Source organism: Limanda limanda, chromosome 9 (assembly GCF_963576545.1).
Source record: "Limanda limanda chromosome 9, fLimLim1.1, whole genome shotgun sequence".
In the NCBI taxonomy this organism is placed as follows: Eukaryota; Metazoa; Chordata; class Actinopteri; order Pleuronectiformes; family Pleuronectidae; genus Limanda; species Limanda limanda.
The window spans coordinates 17,197,202-17,214,114 of record NC_083644.1 but is presented as its reverse complement, the minus strand read 5'-3'; the positions used below and the strand labels follow the sequence as shown (position 1 = coordinate 17,214,114).

The following is a 16,913-nucleotide window of genomic DNA, read 5'->3' as shown; positions in this document are numbered from 1 at the left end:
CTGGCGTACAGGCGGGTCTTTCTCAAACCACTCCGTCCTGTGTTTGTCTCTCAGCAACAGAAAGAAGCCCTTCTCATGAAGATGTAGCTTCAGGACAAGTTTTCTTCTCTCCACCGAACTCTGCTTCTAAACATTATGGCGTCGAGAAGAACAACAATAGCACCAAGTGCTTTAAAAATCACCGACGCTTTAAGGTAGTAATTTTGATTTATTTTTCTTTAAAGCGAGTGCCTTGTAGATTTGTGGTCAGTTTCACTTTATGAGAAGTTCATATACTAAAGCAACGTCAGCAAAGGCTGTGTCTTTTTACTTAAAACGATAGGTTGTACTGTTTTTAATTAGCAGTAAAGTGCCCTTTTATAAATGGTGAACACGTAGCCTGTCAAAGCAACAGTTCGTGTTTGTGAAGTGCAACTTACAGGAAGCGATGCTATATGTTAGCTTAGCGTTGGGTCGGCTCGTTTTTTAACAGTGCGACCGTTCCGTTTCTGTTGCAGCTCGAAAAGTGGGAGCAATGCGAATAAAACCAGCAGCAGCGGGACCGCTAAGAGAAGTGTCAAGAGTAAGTATTTGTTTTAACTTCATTGGTTTTCTGAGTTGATTACTTGAATAAGTTTTGATAATGGTGCCACCTTTCAGATATGACATACACCCCAGGATTTCTTAAATCTCTCCACGATTCCTCTTCAAAAACAACTTCATAGTGGCACTCACACATTAAACTCAGCTTGAACTGTGTTAATTATGATGTTTCATTTGCTCTATGTTGTAACCTTGCCTCAGATTTGTTGTAGATGTGCTTGGGATACAAAGGAACTGTGCTCAAAACCATGAGCGATCTGGTATTGTGATATACTGTAGGATGACAGAACTGTGGTCCGGGAACATTTTGGTTACTGTCGCCCTCCAACCTAAAAAAAACAACAGTGGATTTGGAAAATTATTTAACTCGGGAAAATGTACACATGTTGCATATTTTTATTTCCCTTCAAGGGGCGTTTTAGCTCACATGAGACATGACATATTTACTCGATGAATCATAACAGAGCTTTATCAATTTTAATACTGTTTCTTTTTGTCTATAATTGTCCAAATTTCTTCATCAAACTTTAGCAAGTGGAACCATAGTCAAGTCTCGATATATGCAGTCTGCTGAGAAGTCATCACTTTCGAAGGTATTGCTTCTCCTTATTTATGTTTTTTACAGTTTTCATATGTTTGCGATGGTTATTTCTCCGTCTGTATGACCTGTTCATGTGCAGTTCAAGTGAAGCAGTCCCTCTCAGTTTGTCGCTGTCGTACCTTCAATGATACACATCTGTGCATTATTAAATAATCTCTTAACCATTGACAGAGTAACTCGCTGACCAACGAGTCTAGTGCCGGGCCACTGAGGCCTATCTCACCTAAACCCAGTGGTGTCAGACCAAAGCTGGGCGTATCACCAAGACGCTCCATGGCCCCACAGGCTCTTGCAACATGTAAGTGGTAATAATTAGGAATCTGTATACACGCATTTTATAACAGATCCTGAGAATTTTCATTTTAAAGCACATTAACTGCTTTAAAGAATGTCTTTTTTATGTGTAAAGCTGTATGATAGGATTTGTTAAGAAGTGCATAGTTCTTTTCTGACAACATGTTTCCTCTTAGTTTTGGGACTATGAGATTATCTTTGTGATATAGATAACATTTGCATATTCATCTGTCTTATAGCCATCATGTCACGGGAAACAGAACCGTCACTGCTCGGGGATAGTATTCTACAGTCTACTTTCTCAGCTGGACCCTGCTTTCGACCAGAGTTTGATATTTCAGTCATTAAAGGTAAACAGATTTAGACCCTTTAAATTTCAATTGAACATGGGATGACCCAATAAGTTTTCTTTCAAATGTCTCTCTTATCGAAGAGAAAACAGTGGTGGAAAAAGCAGCAGAACCCGAGAGACACCCAGAAGAGGAGAAGAGGGACATTGAGTTGCAAACGTTACGGCTGGCATACCTCACAGCTAAGGTAAATCAGTCATGTATAAACTGTTTTCAACCTATCTGCTTTGTTAAGTCAGTGTACAATGACATTTTAAGTAAGACCACTGTTCCATGGGGAATCAAGATCTTGCCAAGTGTCCCATGCTGTGACTGATTGGCTTCTGTCTCTATGATGTTTGACTTAAAGATGGAGAGCAATACTGCAAAACTCAAAGCTGAGGCAGAGGCAAAGATCCTGCAGATAATGGAGGAAGATGAGGCGCTGCATAAAGACGTCCATGAGAAGAAGCGCCAGTACCTGCTCGCAGAGAAGAACAGGCTGATGAATGAGTTGCTGGACTTGCAGGTCAGGAAAACGTTTCCTCCGTACACTGATTTTTTCAATGTGATACATTAAACTATATTGTGAGTGATTGGAATGAAAGACATAAAGAAAATGTCACATTTTTGTCAACCAGCAACAATCATTATACTCATCATAGCTGAATTTGGAACCTACTTCAGAAATGTCTTGTTGCTATAAATCATCATCATGATTTTGCTTGTAATATAAATGAGTCCATCTGTACGGCAGAGTGTCTTAATACTATAACTGTATTTATTGCTGGAGACATTTCGCTACATTGTCATACATATTGAGGCTTCTTGGGTCACAACTTTGCTAATTGATAATAAAAAGCTGGTGAATTGGTGTTATAGTGTGTATAGTTTTAATGTAAAGCTCAGTGTTTGTGTATAAACTCTATGAATGTAGGATTCTCATCCTTCTAATCTCATCACTTTCCATCACAGATTGCTGCACTGACTCCTGTGGCAGAAGCTGCTCAGCAGTTCACAGAGCACTACAACTCGTTTGCAACCGCTGTTGACACCACCAGACATGAGCTGCCTGTCAAGAACTTCTACATTGATGGAGACCGAAGGGAATTTCTAGGTTGTAGTTACGTTGTTTGAAAGATTAAAAAATGAAAAGCTGTAGTTACAAAAAACAACATTGTTAATAGCACAAAAAAATTACTCACAAATTGGAGTCAGATTATTTTAATATTGGTAAATTAATTGGTGTATGCTAATGTAGCAAATTGTTTCAACCTAGTCATGTTCTCTTCAAACAGTTGACAGGAGCATAAACCCAAAAATACACTACAAAAATCTTGTGTTAAATACCCTGTGCTATTGTCACTGGTCACCACAGATACCGGTGTCCTATCCGTCCCTCTGATGTTTAGATATTGTTTTTTCACTTTTAAACAATGCGCTTCTGTATTCTGACAATTTGTTTCATGTGTGGATTTAAAATTGATCTTATTTATTAGTATTCTTCCATGTGACCTATCCAGCGTGAGTAACAAGAAATATGTGATGTGTTATGAATTTATTCTAAATGTTATGATAATCCTTTTGTCCTGTATCTACCCGTTATAGATAAAGCTGAGGTTTGCCTGAAGGAGAGTGAGCAGCTATTGCTGGGCTGTACAGAGGGAGATTATAAGGACAACAGCACCTCTCTTGAGTGCCTCAGGAACATCAAAATGACATCAAAAGACATCAGCCAGCAGCTTTCAGGGTAGGCACATATAGAGGACGCTGTATAAACATGGCCTCCCTTGTTAGTGTTTTGGTCTTTTGTTAGGTCACAAAGGATTTCACTGTTTGTGTAACTCAGCAACACTTTGCTTTAACTGGCTGGTTCTAACAATTCTTTGCTCTGCTTTGGTAATGAAGAACATTCTGCAGCCATTTATTATCTTATCAGGAATAGAAAATGTACTGGTTATTATGCAGTTGTTTTGTAATAGGCAACTGCCACCGAGCACCTCCTGGCTCGTCTCTCATAAGCTTACTGAGAAAGTTTAACATGCCTTTATTTGAACATATCAGCGAACCACTCGTAACACTTCTTATGATATGTGGTAAACATTTCTGTGACTTAGAGTATATGTTCATATAGTGGACACACACACATTATTAAATACAATCTGTACACAGGGCTGCACTGTGAAATTAACCTTGAGGCCGTCTCATAACCTGGCAGGGGCATTTAGCTACTACCTCTGAGGGAGGGCGCCCTTGAGCCAATAACACACACAGATATATGGGTATTACAATATAAACACTCAGTTACATACATGTATGCTAGAAGTGCTTTGTTTTGACTGTTAAAAAAGTTTTCATTTGATAGCAAAATATTGTATTTCTGTGGCTGGAAAATAAGTACATTTATTTGTAAGGAATTGAACACAGCCAATTACTCAGTAGAACCTAAAGTTGGATTACACCTGTACTCACACATTGCTGTTGCATCCTTTTTTATCTAGTGCATTTTCAGAGCTGCTGGAGCTGTCTTCATCAGCCTGTCGACATACCATCCTCGTCAAGCAGGCCGCGGAGGAAGAGCAGCTCGGTCCTGCAAGAACCCACGAGCTCTACTGCCCCAAACAGTGACAAAGTCCACACAGCATGGGATACAAAGCAAATGCACTTTGATAACCCCAATTGCCTTTGTGCCATTTGTGACATTGTGTACTGTCAAATGTTTTTGTGTGCTGTATTATGAATTTGTAAATGTAAATATGAAGTGCAAAAACAATGACTGTGTATAGATACAATATTAATAAATATAACATAAATAGAAAACAATATAAACCAGAAATAAACAAATCAACACTGCGGATGATCAGCTCCACTACACATCTCAACAAACTGTCCCACCGATATCGATCACACAACGGATGAGTGCGACCCCTTACATGAGCTTATTCCATGTATCCACATGCGTCCTCTGCCGCGCTTCGGGGGGAGATGCGCTTTGTGGTCATCAACACAACCCCTCACCCTCCAGAGGATGGACCGTGTGTGTGTGGGTGGGGGGGGGGGGGGGGGTCGAACCTCTGGCTGAGCTGCAGGGAGGATGGCGCCGCTCTCAAAATTTGTCACGGCCCCTGAGCTCCGATTAGGGCTTTTCAGAATAATACCTCTGCGTAACACGTTTGATGCTAAATTCGGATTATTATTTTTCAATCATCATTAGCAAAAGGGCAGAGTAAAAATAGAGATGAAACTTTAAGTAAAGATACAATATAGACACAAGGTAAGACAAAAAAAAAATCCATTTACAAAGTAAGGAAGCTAAATGTGTTTCTAAATGGTTCGGCAGTGGGTTGGGTGATATGGCCAAAACCTACATCAAGATAAATGTCACAGTCGTTTCTTCAAGTTGAAAGATGGATTTTTATTCCTTAGTGTAGGTTGTGGTTTTTGACTTATTGGGGAAGAGAATGACAAACACTTAATGGAACGGCAAAACATTATACAAATCTGCAGTAGATCAATTATGTGTTATACTCCGTCGCTGTATTTGCACAACGCATAAGCACTACATAGACATATATTGAATCTTATATCTCTAATGATAAAAAAATAAATATAGTTTTGTGAACAGAAAAACCTTAACCAAATAGTTTGTGTGGCCACCCTTTTCCATTTGTAACAGCACCACTTCTCTGCACATGGTACTGGTACTTGTTGGGTGGATGGGTACTTTGTTCCAGCATCTTGATCATCTGTTCATCTGTTCATCTGATGTGGAGATCAGGACTCGGTAGGGGCCACACCATCTGTTGCTCGTTCTTCTTCACTAGAGTGCTTGGGGTCGTTGTCACCCCGTGGAATGAATTTGATACTGATCAGATGCCTCACTTTTTGTATTATGTGTAGGAAAAGAATGGCATCAAAACATACCTAAACCTGTTGGACAATACTGTGTATTCACTAGATAACTGATAGGAATAAGGATACAAATCAATTTTCCTTTTGAAGAAAGATTAATTCCAATTTTATGTATTTCTTTGTTGCCTCATCTATTAACATTATTTACTCACCTAAACTTTAACTAGGAACACTCCAGTAGGCTACACCTGATTATTCTATCATAGGACAGTGCAACACAAAAAGTAATGCAGCTAGAGGTCAGCAGCTAAAGTTAATGTTCACATTAAAAATCACAATGAGGGGAAATTACTTTGATATTATTAATAGGGCCAGAGAGCCTGGTAATTGAGAGCTGGATTTTCATGTACAGCACTCAAGCACTAAGTGAAGAAAAATCATCAAGTCAGAGGAGGACTGGTTTCAGCTCGGGGAAGGACCATGGTTCAACCAGGCTGCTGCTGGGGTTGTAATCTAGGCCCCTTATTACTAATCAATCATGGTTTAAATGTCACTGCCTGTCTTAATATTGTTGCTGATCATGTGCATCCCTTTATGGCCACAATTGTAAAAAAGACGTCTCACACCGGTTTGACTAAGCTCAGTGATTTGCAAGGCCTCCACAGTCACCCCGTGTCTTCAGGTGCAGAGCAAAGAGAAGAACAACCCAACAGAAGTTTGGTGTTCCTAATAAAGTGCTCGGTGATTTGCAGACAGCACACGAGCGGGACAAACAGGCAGCCCACAATTCCGGATATGACGTTCCATCAAAACAACACTGGCTCCTTCTTATTGGACGACGCTGGAAAGTGACGACCTGCCTGAAGGTCCAATGAACCGCAGGAGAGCGCCTCGTCGCATGTGAGTACAAACCGGAGTTTTACTTCGTGTTATCTGGACTTTTCGTAGAAAATACTTGTCTGTGTCAGTAGTTGTTCCTCCACATCACACCTGCGTGGTGTGATGTGGAGGAAGCGGCATTCACGCGTTATCTGTCTTTGTTAGCTAGCTAGCTAACTGTCGGTTCTGGCTAATGGTTAGACATGAAGGGTAGCTAGGTGGTTAGCCTCACTATACACCTCCACACACTACACTATACAATGCATTTAATGCTAACGGAATGCTAATGAGGAAGCTACTAACCAAGCACGACAGACTTGACCAAATAAGTAGCTGTTTAGCTCAATTCAACAGGGATTACGATAACTTAGTGTTTCGTGTTTTTAAAAGTGATTAAAAATAACAACTAAACCATCGTTAGTGTTGAAAGGGGATTTGTTTTGTACACTTCATTCATGTCCTATAAAGGTTTTAGAGTCATAAACTGTCCTGTACACAGACTCGTCACTGTTTAGCTTAAATGTTGGAATATCCCACAATCCTGGAAACCATAACAAAGGGCTGCAATGGTTGTGTGCATGTGTCTGACTACACACTGATCACTATCTGTTGTTCACGACATTGTTCACAACTAGTGATGTGGTGACACTTCAGATGAGTGATGAAATCTCAGGAGCAACTCAAAATCCAAAGATCTTGATGACATTATAAGCTAACATTGGACCTATTTTAATAAATAGCTATGTTCGAATTCAACAGTCAGTAGTAATCACTCATAATGCAGTTATTTTTAAGTCTATGATAACATACTGGTAAGACAAATGTGGAGCTGGAAGGGAGCTTTAAACGATATGAGGACTATTTCTCTGTGTGACAGTGAGTCCTGCGCCCCAAACAAATTCAAACTTTCTTAGCACTTCTCCCTTAATTTAGATCAGAGACACATGAAATTGACCAAACGACCATGACAACTTTCAGTGAGATCTGTGATGGTGCTGCTCAAAAGTGTGATGATTTACCACGGAAAAACCCCAGGTTTGATGAGGACCATCATAAGATAAGCTGGTGGTCCTCCCTTTCATAAAGTAGATCTGTGAGATGTTTAATCACACGTTCATCTACTTCTTAACCTCCTCAAACAGCTCTCACTCGCAGAGGAGGGATGCACTGGCAGGAGGAGAGTGGAGGCCGAGGAACCAGGAGCAATGGCGAGGCCCGGACAAAGCCTGGGTGAGACGGGAGGAGGAGGGCGAGAGACATGAGCCGCAGGGGAGAGAGACGGTGCCCAGGGGGACCTGCCAGACCATGTGTCCTGCTCATGAGCTGCAGGTTCGTCAGGCACAGAACTGCCTGCACCGCTTCGAGATATTAGCAGGTACAGAAACCCACCGTCCGCCCCGTGGAGACCCCTTACGCGCTGTCAAGGAGTATTCCAGACCAGCAGCTGGGAAAGATGCAACAACCCCCACTGACCTCCGTCCACCTGCTGTGCTGCTGAAAACTGTTTGTTACCTGATCGATGACATCGCTGCCTCCACCAATCTGCATCCATGGACTGAGGCGAGTAGTATTTACACATCTTTTTTGCCGGCCCTTCAGTTTAGTATCGTCAGCTATATTAATGAAATTGTTTACATAGTGTCCAAAAGTTTGGCATCATTTACAAACCTTTTCTAACAGTTGGAACTTCACTGAAGATTAAGTTTACAAGCAGTTTTCTAAAACAGCCTGATGTAAGCTTCTGCCAAAACATCATGAACCTAGTGGAGATGTTCAGCTGTAACACATAAAACTCCCAATGGGTTGTGTGTCATCCAATCTTTCCCTGTGTTGTAATCGGCATAATATGTTGGAGGAAAAATGGTCAAACTCTGAATGTGTGGTGGTCATAAAATGTCCTGAAAACAAAAATCTGTACAACTGATTTTGTTCATTTTTCATTGCAATATTGAAATGACAATCATAGATGCATATCTTATCTTTAAATCATTTTCATCTTTTAGGTCTACGGCTTTGTTTTTGATCGGCTGCGTGGTGTGAAGCAGGACATGATTATCCAGCGGGTGTCTGGTTCGGACTGTGTGTTAATATTAGAGCGAACGGTGCGTTTCCTCATCTATGCCTCTTACCGTCTCTGTGGCGAGCCGCTGCGTCTCTACGACCCACGGATCAACGACACACACTTACAGGAGAATCTGAGCTGGCTGCTGGATTGCTACAAAGCAGGAACAGAACAGCATCCGAACCAGGAGGAGTTTCAAGCTCTTGGTCTTCTCTACAACTTGGGTTAGTTATTAATTGCAAAGTTAAATGCTTAACAGGGTTTTTTGCAGCGGCATATTTAAATGTTTGTTGAGGCATTTAATACAAATTGAAAGTGCCGATTAATTATTAATTGCTCCTCTTGTGCACTGCAGATTCTTTACTCCTTTGTCCTTTGTGGAAGTTACATAAAAGGTGTGTTTAGAAGCCATGTTTGCTGTATTTGCTGATCATTTTCCATTTTCTTCGTCCCTGCCAGGTTCATCTCGTGCCGTGCGTCACATTATGGAGCTCCCTGAACCGCTCCACAGCACCCCCGCCATCAGCCTCGCTCTGTCCATCAACCGGGCTTATCTGGAGCGAAATCCGGTGCGCCTGCTCCGATTGGCTCAGCGGTTGAACTTCCTGCAGAGCTGTGCGCTCCACCGGCACCTGGCGACAAGTCGTAGAGATCTGCTGCACATATTCAGCTACGGATTCAGCAGCCGCAACTGTCGCTTTCCTCTCCACAGACTAGCTCAGCTCTTGTTCTTAGACCAGTCGCTCACAGTCCAGCTCTGCCTGTCTTACGGAGTGGAGGTTACCCAGGACGACCAAGTGGTTTTCTCCAAGACTGCTTTCACTGAGCCGGAACAAGGGAAACTGCACTGTAAACAATATCACAACATAGTAGCTGAGAAACAGAGAGACCTCACTGTCAGGAGTATCATTGATGGTTGTGCTTGAGACAAAGAGACAAAGGGGGGGTCAACTAGAATGGTGCATACCTCCACTAAGGTCCAACAGTCCCCTTAAATTAAATCAAGCTGAACCAAATTTCAGACACTCTCAGATGTGTAGAGTTTTCATCATGTGTTTTTCCTTGTTAAATATTTAAAATTTCAAGAAACGCAATGCTAGGCCAATGCTTAAACATTTTGTATTTTACTATGGAGCCCCTAAAGTCCTGATAGGTGATTTTTTTTTTGATCTTGTGCACACAAGATCAAATTTGTCTGCAAAGTAAAGTTCTAATTGGATTATATTTACAAAAACAAAGGAGTATGTTGCCTTTTATAGCCTTTAAAAGTTTGTTCTTAGCAGATACTCAAAGTTGAAAGCTAGATTAACCGAGTTCTTTCAATCACGGTGGCTGCTTGTGGGAAACTGACGTAGTTAGAAATGCAAATAAATTTGTCAATTGTGTGCAACAGATAAAAAAAAAACAGCACAATTTGGTGCTCCATATTTTTCTCTTTTCCTTTGGTTGAATTTCAGTCTTGGTGCTCCCATCGAGGACACTTAATGTTGACATGTTTTACCAGGACATGATTCTGATTCAGCCATGGATTTGCCATATACCTACAGAGTGGCATCAGTCAGAAAAATAAGTTATCATCTTGGTTCTAAATGTTTTTTATTTTTTGTATCCTTGTAAGCACTTGGGGCCCTGGAAGATGTGAATTGTTTTTTATCATGTTACTGTGTTCATTCAGTATTTCAGTTAACCTGCTGGAAACTACTGTGCATCGGCCTTTATTCACTCTTAATACGCTGTACCTCAGAGTTATGTCAATAAATTTTGTTATGAAAAGAAAAAACGCCTTTTTCCACTGTAATTTGAACTCGTTTCTCTGCACCACAGCTTATTCACCACTTGGGGGCAGCAGATGTTTGTACGCATTACGGGCGTAATTTAACTTGTGGAGGGACAGGAGGCTAAATCAGATATAATCCTGCTCGAAACAGGGTTTGTGTGGTGTTGCGATTCTAGCAGCGGACGTGGAGGTTGTTTTCCAGTGCAGGAGGAGCCGGCTGCAGCTGGGGGCTCATTGTTTCACAGATGGCAGCGGGAAACCAGAGAGTATGACACCAGAGAGTATGTGCCATGTGCAGGTAAACTTGTGAGGAGCTGCGGGGTCCTGTACCTCTCACACTGGGGTTAGTCATGCTCCCTGTGCACAGAGAGGAGGCATTGAAGAGAATGAATCGCAGCCTGCAGCTGATCGTCTGCTGACTCGCTGCTGCAGGAAGCAGAGGATCGAGAGAGATCCGCAGGAAGGATCGGACATGTCCAACTTTTCTTTACTGTGATCCAGTCTTTTCTTTGGCGCGCTGCAGTGGGAGGACGCTTTTACTCTATTTGTAATGCTGAAATATGAGAGAACGGAACCGGGGCGGGTGAAGAAGGCACATGGGAGAGGACTGCCTGTGTACTCTGGGCTCTAGAAGAAGAAGAAAAAACACTCGCACACACTAAAGGGTTTTTTTACTTGGAAGATTGATTTTGTTTTTTTGGCGATGATTGCAAAAAGCAGATCTTTGGTTCCGGGACTCTGAAACTCTCTCTCTCACTCTCTCTCTCTCTCTCTGCACACCTACAACCAAAACCTCAATGGATACGTAGACGCGAGAGAGTTGCGGACGCACACGGTGCTGTTCAAACTCCCATTTAACTTTCTCCCTCGAGCTCCCAGATCCAGCCTCCTCCAGGGGAGCGGAGGACTGGGAGCCCTCGTTCCCGCAGGATCTCGCTCCCACTGAGGCCACGACATGTTGCGCTCGTCTCTGACAGCCTGGAGTCTCTGCTGGACCTTGTTCCTGTGCAACGTGAGCCCCAGTTGTGCACAAGACAGACAGTAAGTATGAGCCAGTGTGTTGCATGTCCTGCAGTTGCTTTGCTACAATACTGTAACTACTCCATGTCTCTCCTGTTCACTGCAGCTGCACTCGTCCAAACCTGCAGGGAAATACAGTTTGATTTCTCTCATTATCTGACCTGTAGCCATAGAAACTCGAATATCTCATGAAGCTATGTGCAGGGAGCTTCTTTGTAGCGGATCTGTGATATTTACTGTATAACAACACATGCCCCTGTCTGTCACGTTGTCATGTGAGGAGTTTAATGCCATTGCACCTAATGTCACAACACATTGTCAGGCATGTTTTTTTAGACCTCTCATTCCAGTTACATGTTATTGAACTACTGAGCAGATCAGTAAGCAGTCATACATGTTATTGAACTAGTGAGCAGTCATACATGTTTTCGGGCTAGTGAGCAGTCATACATGTTATTGGGCAAGTAAGTAGCCCTGTATGTTATTGGACTACTGATCAGCCATACATATTATTGGACTGGTGAGCAGACTAGTGAGTTGTCATACAAGTTATTGAAGTTGCCACACAGTTATTGGACAATCGAGCAGTCATACACGTTATTGGACAGCTGAGCAATCATGCATGTTATTGAGCTAATGCTTCCACTGTAGTAGTCATACATGAATGACTGCTGCAGTGGTAGTAGTGGTAACCCTAAACCTAACCAATTCAATATGGCTTCTTTATCAGCATTTAATGTGTTATTAAACCCTACATATGTTATTTAATTAATGTAAAATAAGTACTATATAGATATTCTTATATCTCAAAATGAACGGGTTGCGTCAGTGGCCAGTTATATTAGGATTATTCCAGCAAACCAGATTTTAAAAAGATTTACTTTAGTTTCTCCCATGCCATCTGTGCGGCTGTTGTTTTAATTCTGACCTTGAGAGTTGTGTTGCTAATAGTGAAGAGTTGAAAAGAATTCTTCCATGTTGCCCAAGGGGGTAAAGGAGGTAAAGAATGCAGCTCAATGTAGGAAATAAACCCCCAAAATACCAATTTACTCACAAATGCTTGATCTACAAAAGAGAGCTCACATTGTTGACATGTATTAACCAACTCTCAGCTTAAGGGTGAATTTTGGGCAAAAGGGCTCAGAACATGAAACCATGTGACGAGCAAAGAGCTGACTGTTTAGGACTTCACCTACAAAGGAGAACATAAATCCTTCTCAGGCAGCGAGCAGCGGCTCTCAGCTGAGGACAAAAGTTGGGCAAAAACAATGAGAACTTGAGCACATCAGGACCATGTGACTGAAATAAACATGGTCTCCACCACCTGATCCGGACCCATCCGAGAGCTGGTTAAACTCACTGTAGATCAAACGCACAGAGTCAATTTCCTCGTATTATCTTCTCTCTTTTTTTCCCGAAGCCTTATTTTCCAGGGGGATTTTCTCCTTACTCTCTTTCTCTCCCTCTCAGGAACTGCAGTTGCCTCTGGCTGTAATGCAGCCCTGCTGTAATGCCAACCACCTGATCTTTCAGGCATGCAATTGGGTTTGTGCTCGAGGCTTTTGCTCACTCCTAATTTGTGTGATCTTCGGTTAAGTTCTTCAGCGGGTGAGCGGGCCTGTTTGCCTTTAAGAAGTGGAGTCTTAGTGTGAGAGAAGTGGTTTGATCAAACACAAAGGTACTTAGAGTTAGATTGGTTCAGGTACGCCTGCAACATCTGGGTGGCATAACAGATTGTTTTTTTACTTTAGTCAAATCAATTCATGCTCACAAATAATAGAAGTAGCTGAATGATGATCACTTTTATCATCACTCCATCAAGCTGGTTCTGCAGCACCATCCCTAACAAGAGCTCCTGTTTTTCTACCTCTGTTACCTGAGCTACATGCTGCTCTGTGCCAGATGTCATCTTCTTCTTTCCCCCAAATAAAACTTAAAGTGGGCCTTTTCCCCCCCCCTAGACTTTTTTTTTTTATAATCATCAAAGAATGACCTTTGCACCGTGACCTCAGGGACAGGCTCCTTCCCTCAATTAAATGGCAGAGCGACTGTGTGGAATCTCAGTCGTTAGTTTTCAAAAACAGACACCGAGGGTTCTGTCAGAGGTGCCAGACCACCCAAAGAAAACACTCGGGGCAGAAAGCTCCTTGGCCGACAGGTAACGTGTCCCTGGTAACTGTTGCAATTAAACTTGATCTCCCCACACAGATCCATGTGGTATGTCCCTGTTTGTATGTGCTGTTGCCGTGTGCGTGCATCTTGTTTGTGCAAGTGAACAACACTGCGTGTCAATCAAAGGTCCCGAAGGTGGCTGTATTAGTTTTTTGCTATTCTGGCCATATTCACCATTTATCACATGAGCCAATGTGGGTTCACACCCAGATTACACCTCGCCTGGAGTAACACGTTTGCCCAAAAAAAATTCCAATTTTGTTTTGGGATATTTGGGCCACATTTACATTTTTTACAATATTTGCTATTTGTCAATTTTGCCACAAGAAGGCCCGAACTGTCCCACATCCATATGCTATCGGAAAAAAATATCCACATCCATCATATGTTTACCCTCTTCCTGTCAAATGTCCTTCTCTGACCTCTCCTTTTGTTTCTCCTACTCTGCCCACCCTCATATCCTCATCTCTCCTTCCCTCTTTTTTTTGCTTTCTCCATCCTTCTCTCTCCACCTTGCCTTCTTGTTCCAGGGGTTATTTGGTTGCTGCACCCTCTGTGTTTCGAGCCGGCGTGGAGGAGAGTGTGAGCGTAACCATCTTCAATGCAAAGGCAGAGACCCGGGTCCAGGTGCAGCTGTCGGTGAAGGGCCAGACGGTGGCTCACGGCCACGGCTCAGTGCTCGGTGAGAACAAATTCTGAAGCTACGGCGCGTTATACTTTTGAAAGAGAAAACTAGCACTGACAGGTCGAGCTGTGAGATGCGTGCTTTGTGTGATTTATTCAGAAGGATGTTGAGATCACACAGGCAGGGACGCAGGCACAAACATATGAGGAACACACACAATGTCTTCCACTACCGTGTGCTCCTGACCAGCCTGAGTTCTCATTCACATCATCTATGATTGGAGGCTTCAGTTATAGCTCGTCCCACCAACCGCTTAGTGTATACAGAGTGGGATTTGTTTGACGGCACCATTAATATATGGTGCTAGCTCTGCCTTAGAGTGGCATGGAGATGGGCTGCAGCTGGATGTCGTGCTCAGCCAGGACGAGAACCTCCGGGCAAATATTTATACCATCGTACTGGTGATTACCCTGATAGGGGAGAACAGAGATGTATATTCATGTGGCAAAATATCCCTCTTTAAATAATCTCATTGTTTCTCTTTTAGACAAAGGCACCGTCAAACTCAAGGTGAGTCAGCTCCTGCCACTTGGTTAACATTTGCTTCCCGAGCACAGTGTCCTACACTGCGTGCACGTTGCTGCTCTCAGGGATGTTTAGCGGTGACAGCTGCACAGTAGTGAGAGCCTCTCGAGCGCTGTGTGCACATTGCTCAGGCAACATGCAAATCAACACTAACATTATTTGTAATGCAACATCTGTCTCAGCTCATTCATTGGGAGTAAGGTAACAGCCTCAGTATAATATGCAACAGCTGTTGACGTGCATGTATGGTCCGCCGCTCCCAAAGGCTGGAATAGATAATCTAGTATGCACGACTCGATTCTTCCCCTCTGCCTCCCTCCTCCTCTCCCCCTTGCTCTCCCCACCCCCCGCCTGTACTCCCCTCCCTGTAACCTCCACCCTCATTCTCGTGAAATAAAGTCATGTAGAGTGAGCAGTGTTATCGCTTGGCATCTTCCTCTGGTGTTTAAATGTAGTTCTCTTGTTGTTCTGTAGCTTGTGTTCCCCTTGAACAAAATCTTAAATCTTAAGTCAGGTGGAATAATTCCTGATAGAATGCAGCCATCGAGAGTAAACACTTCAATCCTTTCCCCCACTGACCTAATTCGGTTCTGGTAAATCCAGTCTCGATCCTTCCTCTGTTTGCACTCATGTGTGTGAATGTGCCACCAGGTTCCCTACGGGCTCAGAGGCCAGGCCCACCTCAAGGTATGGGGAAACCGTCACCTCACCGAGGGCGGCTACATCTTCCACAACTACACCACCGTCACCGTGGAGAGCAAGGGCACGACTGTCTTCATCCAGACCGACAAGCCCGTCTACAAACCCAAACATAAAGGTTCCCACATAGTGCATCTGCTAGATAGTCAGTAGAAACTTGAATTGAGGATTAGGTCAGATGAAATAGTGGCCACTCTTTTTGACAGATTTCTTTGAAGATTTCTTTAGTCTTTCTGTCTTTCCTTGGGCTGACACTGTGACACTCTGACAAACATTGTCATAAAAGTCCAGCTACGAACGCTTACTTTAAGACTGCACATCCATTCTCCACTTCCATGCCGATTCTCACCCACAATGCCACAGTCCATCAGTCTTTTTCCAAATCTGGTCATGTAGCCCAGTTACATTTGTGTCTAAATATAATCCCACAGAAAAAGCACAGGAAATTAAACCAAACAGCAGTTTAAGGACATACATTTTACAACATTTACATCCAATTTACCAGCTTATTTACTACATTTGAAATCACTTGGTCACATTGTATTTGGTCCAAAAGCTGTTTCAACTCAAGGAAATGTGTCATATTTACAATATATTCTACTTAAAATGATACAATAAAAGTGTCAATGAGACAGTTACAGCATCCAACTTGTACATTAAGATAAATATCAGTCCCCTAAACACACAGATATTCTAAATAAAGACCCATGAATCAATCTTTAAGAAATCAATGACAATGTCTAAAACTACCTTTCTTACAACGTTAAAGAAAAAACCTGGATCTGCCCCCTGATCTTCTTCTCAGACCCATATCACTTTCGACCAACAAGTTTTGTGGAAATCAGTTCAATAGTTTGTGTTTATATAATAAGCACTGTGATTTTGTGTTACTGTAAATATTATGCAGTGTCTTGATTGGGACATAACTTTGCACCAATTTTGTTGATCTGGTTCAAATGCATCAAGGTTTTCGTGTTGAGCTGATGTAAACATTGTTTTCTTTTTCTGCCTTTAGTGCTGATCAACATCTACACAGTCACCCCCGACCTGAGGCCAGTAAATGACAAGGTAAATGGAAGATTATGCCGTGTAAATAAAAGTAGAACATGCCTAAAAAAACACTCCAAACATAACTCATCAATCTGGATGAATGTGAGAAGAATTTATTAAAAAATTCCACAAAAAATGATTTGGATTTTAACGCAAAATCTATAATTCTGGAGCTCTTTAGTGCAGAAACTACAGATTCTGAATCTGATATCGTTTAACAACACAGACTAACTTCTCAGTCTCTAATCGGCGAAATTATGAGGAGAAGCTTCGCACTCTGAGCGCGAGCGAGAAATGTACAGTCACCTATTTACAGAAGCTCAGGGAGAGTCCTTTCTCCTGGAATGTTAGCAATGGCTCCAAATATACTGTGCAACTGTGCGGAC

The 16,913-nt window shown here is 42.3% G+C and overlaps 3 protein-coding genes across 3 annotated transcripts in view; all 3 read left to right on the top strand.

The window, feature by feature from the left end:
* Positions 1–4,584, top strand: haus8 (HAUS augmin like complex subunit 8). Its single transcript, XM_061078519.1, has 10 exons — positions 1–194; positions 498–562; positions 1,114–1,175; positions 1,355–1,481; positions 1,717–1,827; positions 1,911–2,014; positions 2,177–2,335; positions 2,782–2,923; positions 3,415–3,556; positions 4,308–4,584. The coding sequence occupies exons 1-10, from the start codon at positions 136–138 to the stop codon at positions 4,432–4,434; spliced, it is 1,098 nt and encodes a 365-aa protein (XP_060934502.1). The 5' UTR covers positions 1–135; the 3' UTR covers positions 4,435–4,584.
* A 1,918-nt stretch (positions 4,585–6,502) lies between these two features.
* Positions 6,503–10,367, top strand: sac3d1 (SAC3 domain containing 1). The gene is made up of 4 exons (XM_061078258.1): positions 6,503–6,558; positions 7,680–8,097; positions 8,541–8,823; positions 9,059–10,367. Exons 1-4 carry the CDS (start codon positions 6,530–6,532, stop codon positions 9,523–9,525), a joined length of 1,197 nt encoding a protein of 398 aa, XP_060934241.1. The 5' UTR covers positions 6,503–6,529; the 3' UTR covers positions 9,526–10,367.
* A 964-nt stretch (positions 10,368–11,331) lies between these two features.
* Positions 11,332–16,913, top strand: part of cpamd8 (C3 and PZP like alpha-2-macroglobulin domain containing 8) — a 45,390-nt gene continuing 39,808 nt past the window's right edge. Inside the window, exons 1-5 of the mRNA XM_061078151.1 lie at positions 11,332–11,417; positions 14,099–14,250; positions 14,741–14,763; positions 15,430–15,595; positions 16,493–16,545. Of these exons, the coding sequence (XP_060934134.1) occupies positions 11,332–11,417; positions 14,099–14,250; positions 14,741–14,763; positions 15,430–15,595; positions 16,493–16,545 (480 nt within the window). The remainder of the gene's footprint in view (positions 11,418–14,098; positions 14,251–14,740; positions 14,764–15,429; positions 15,596–16,492; positions 16,546–16,913) is intronic.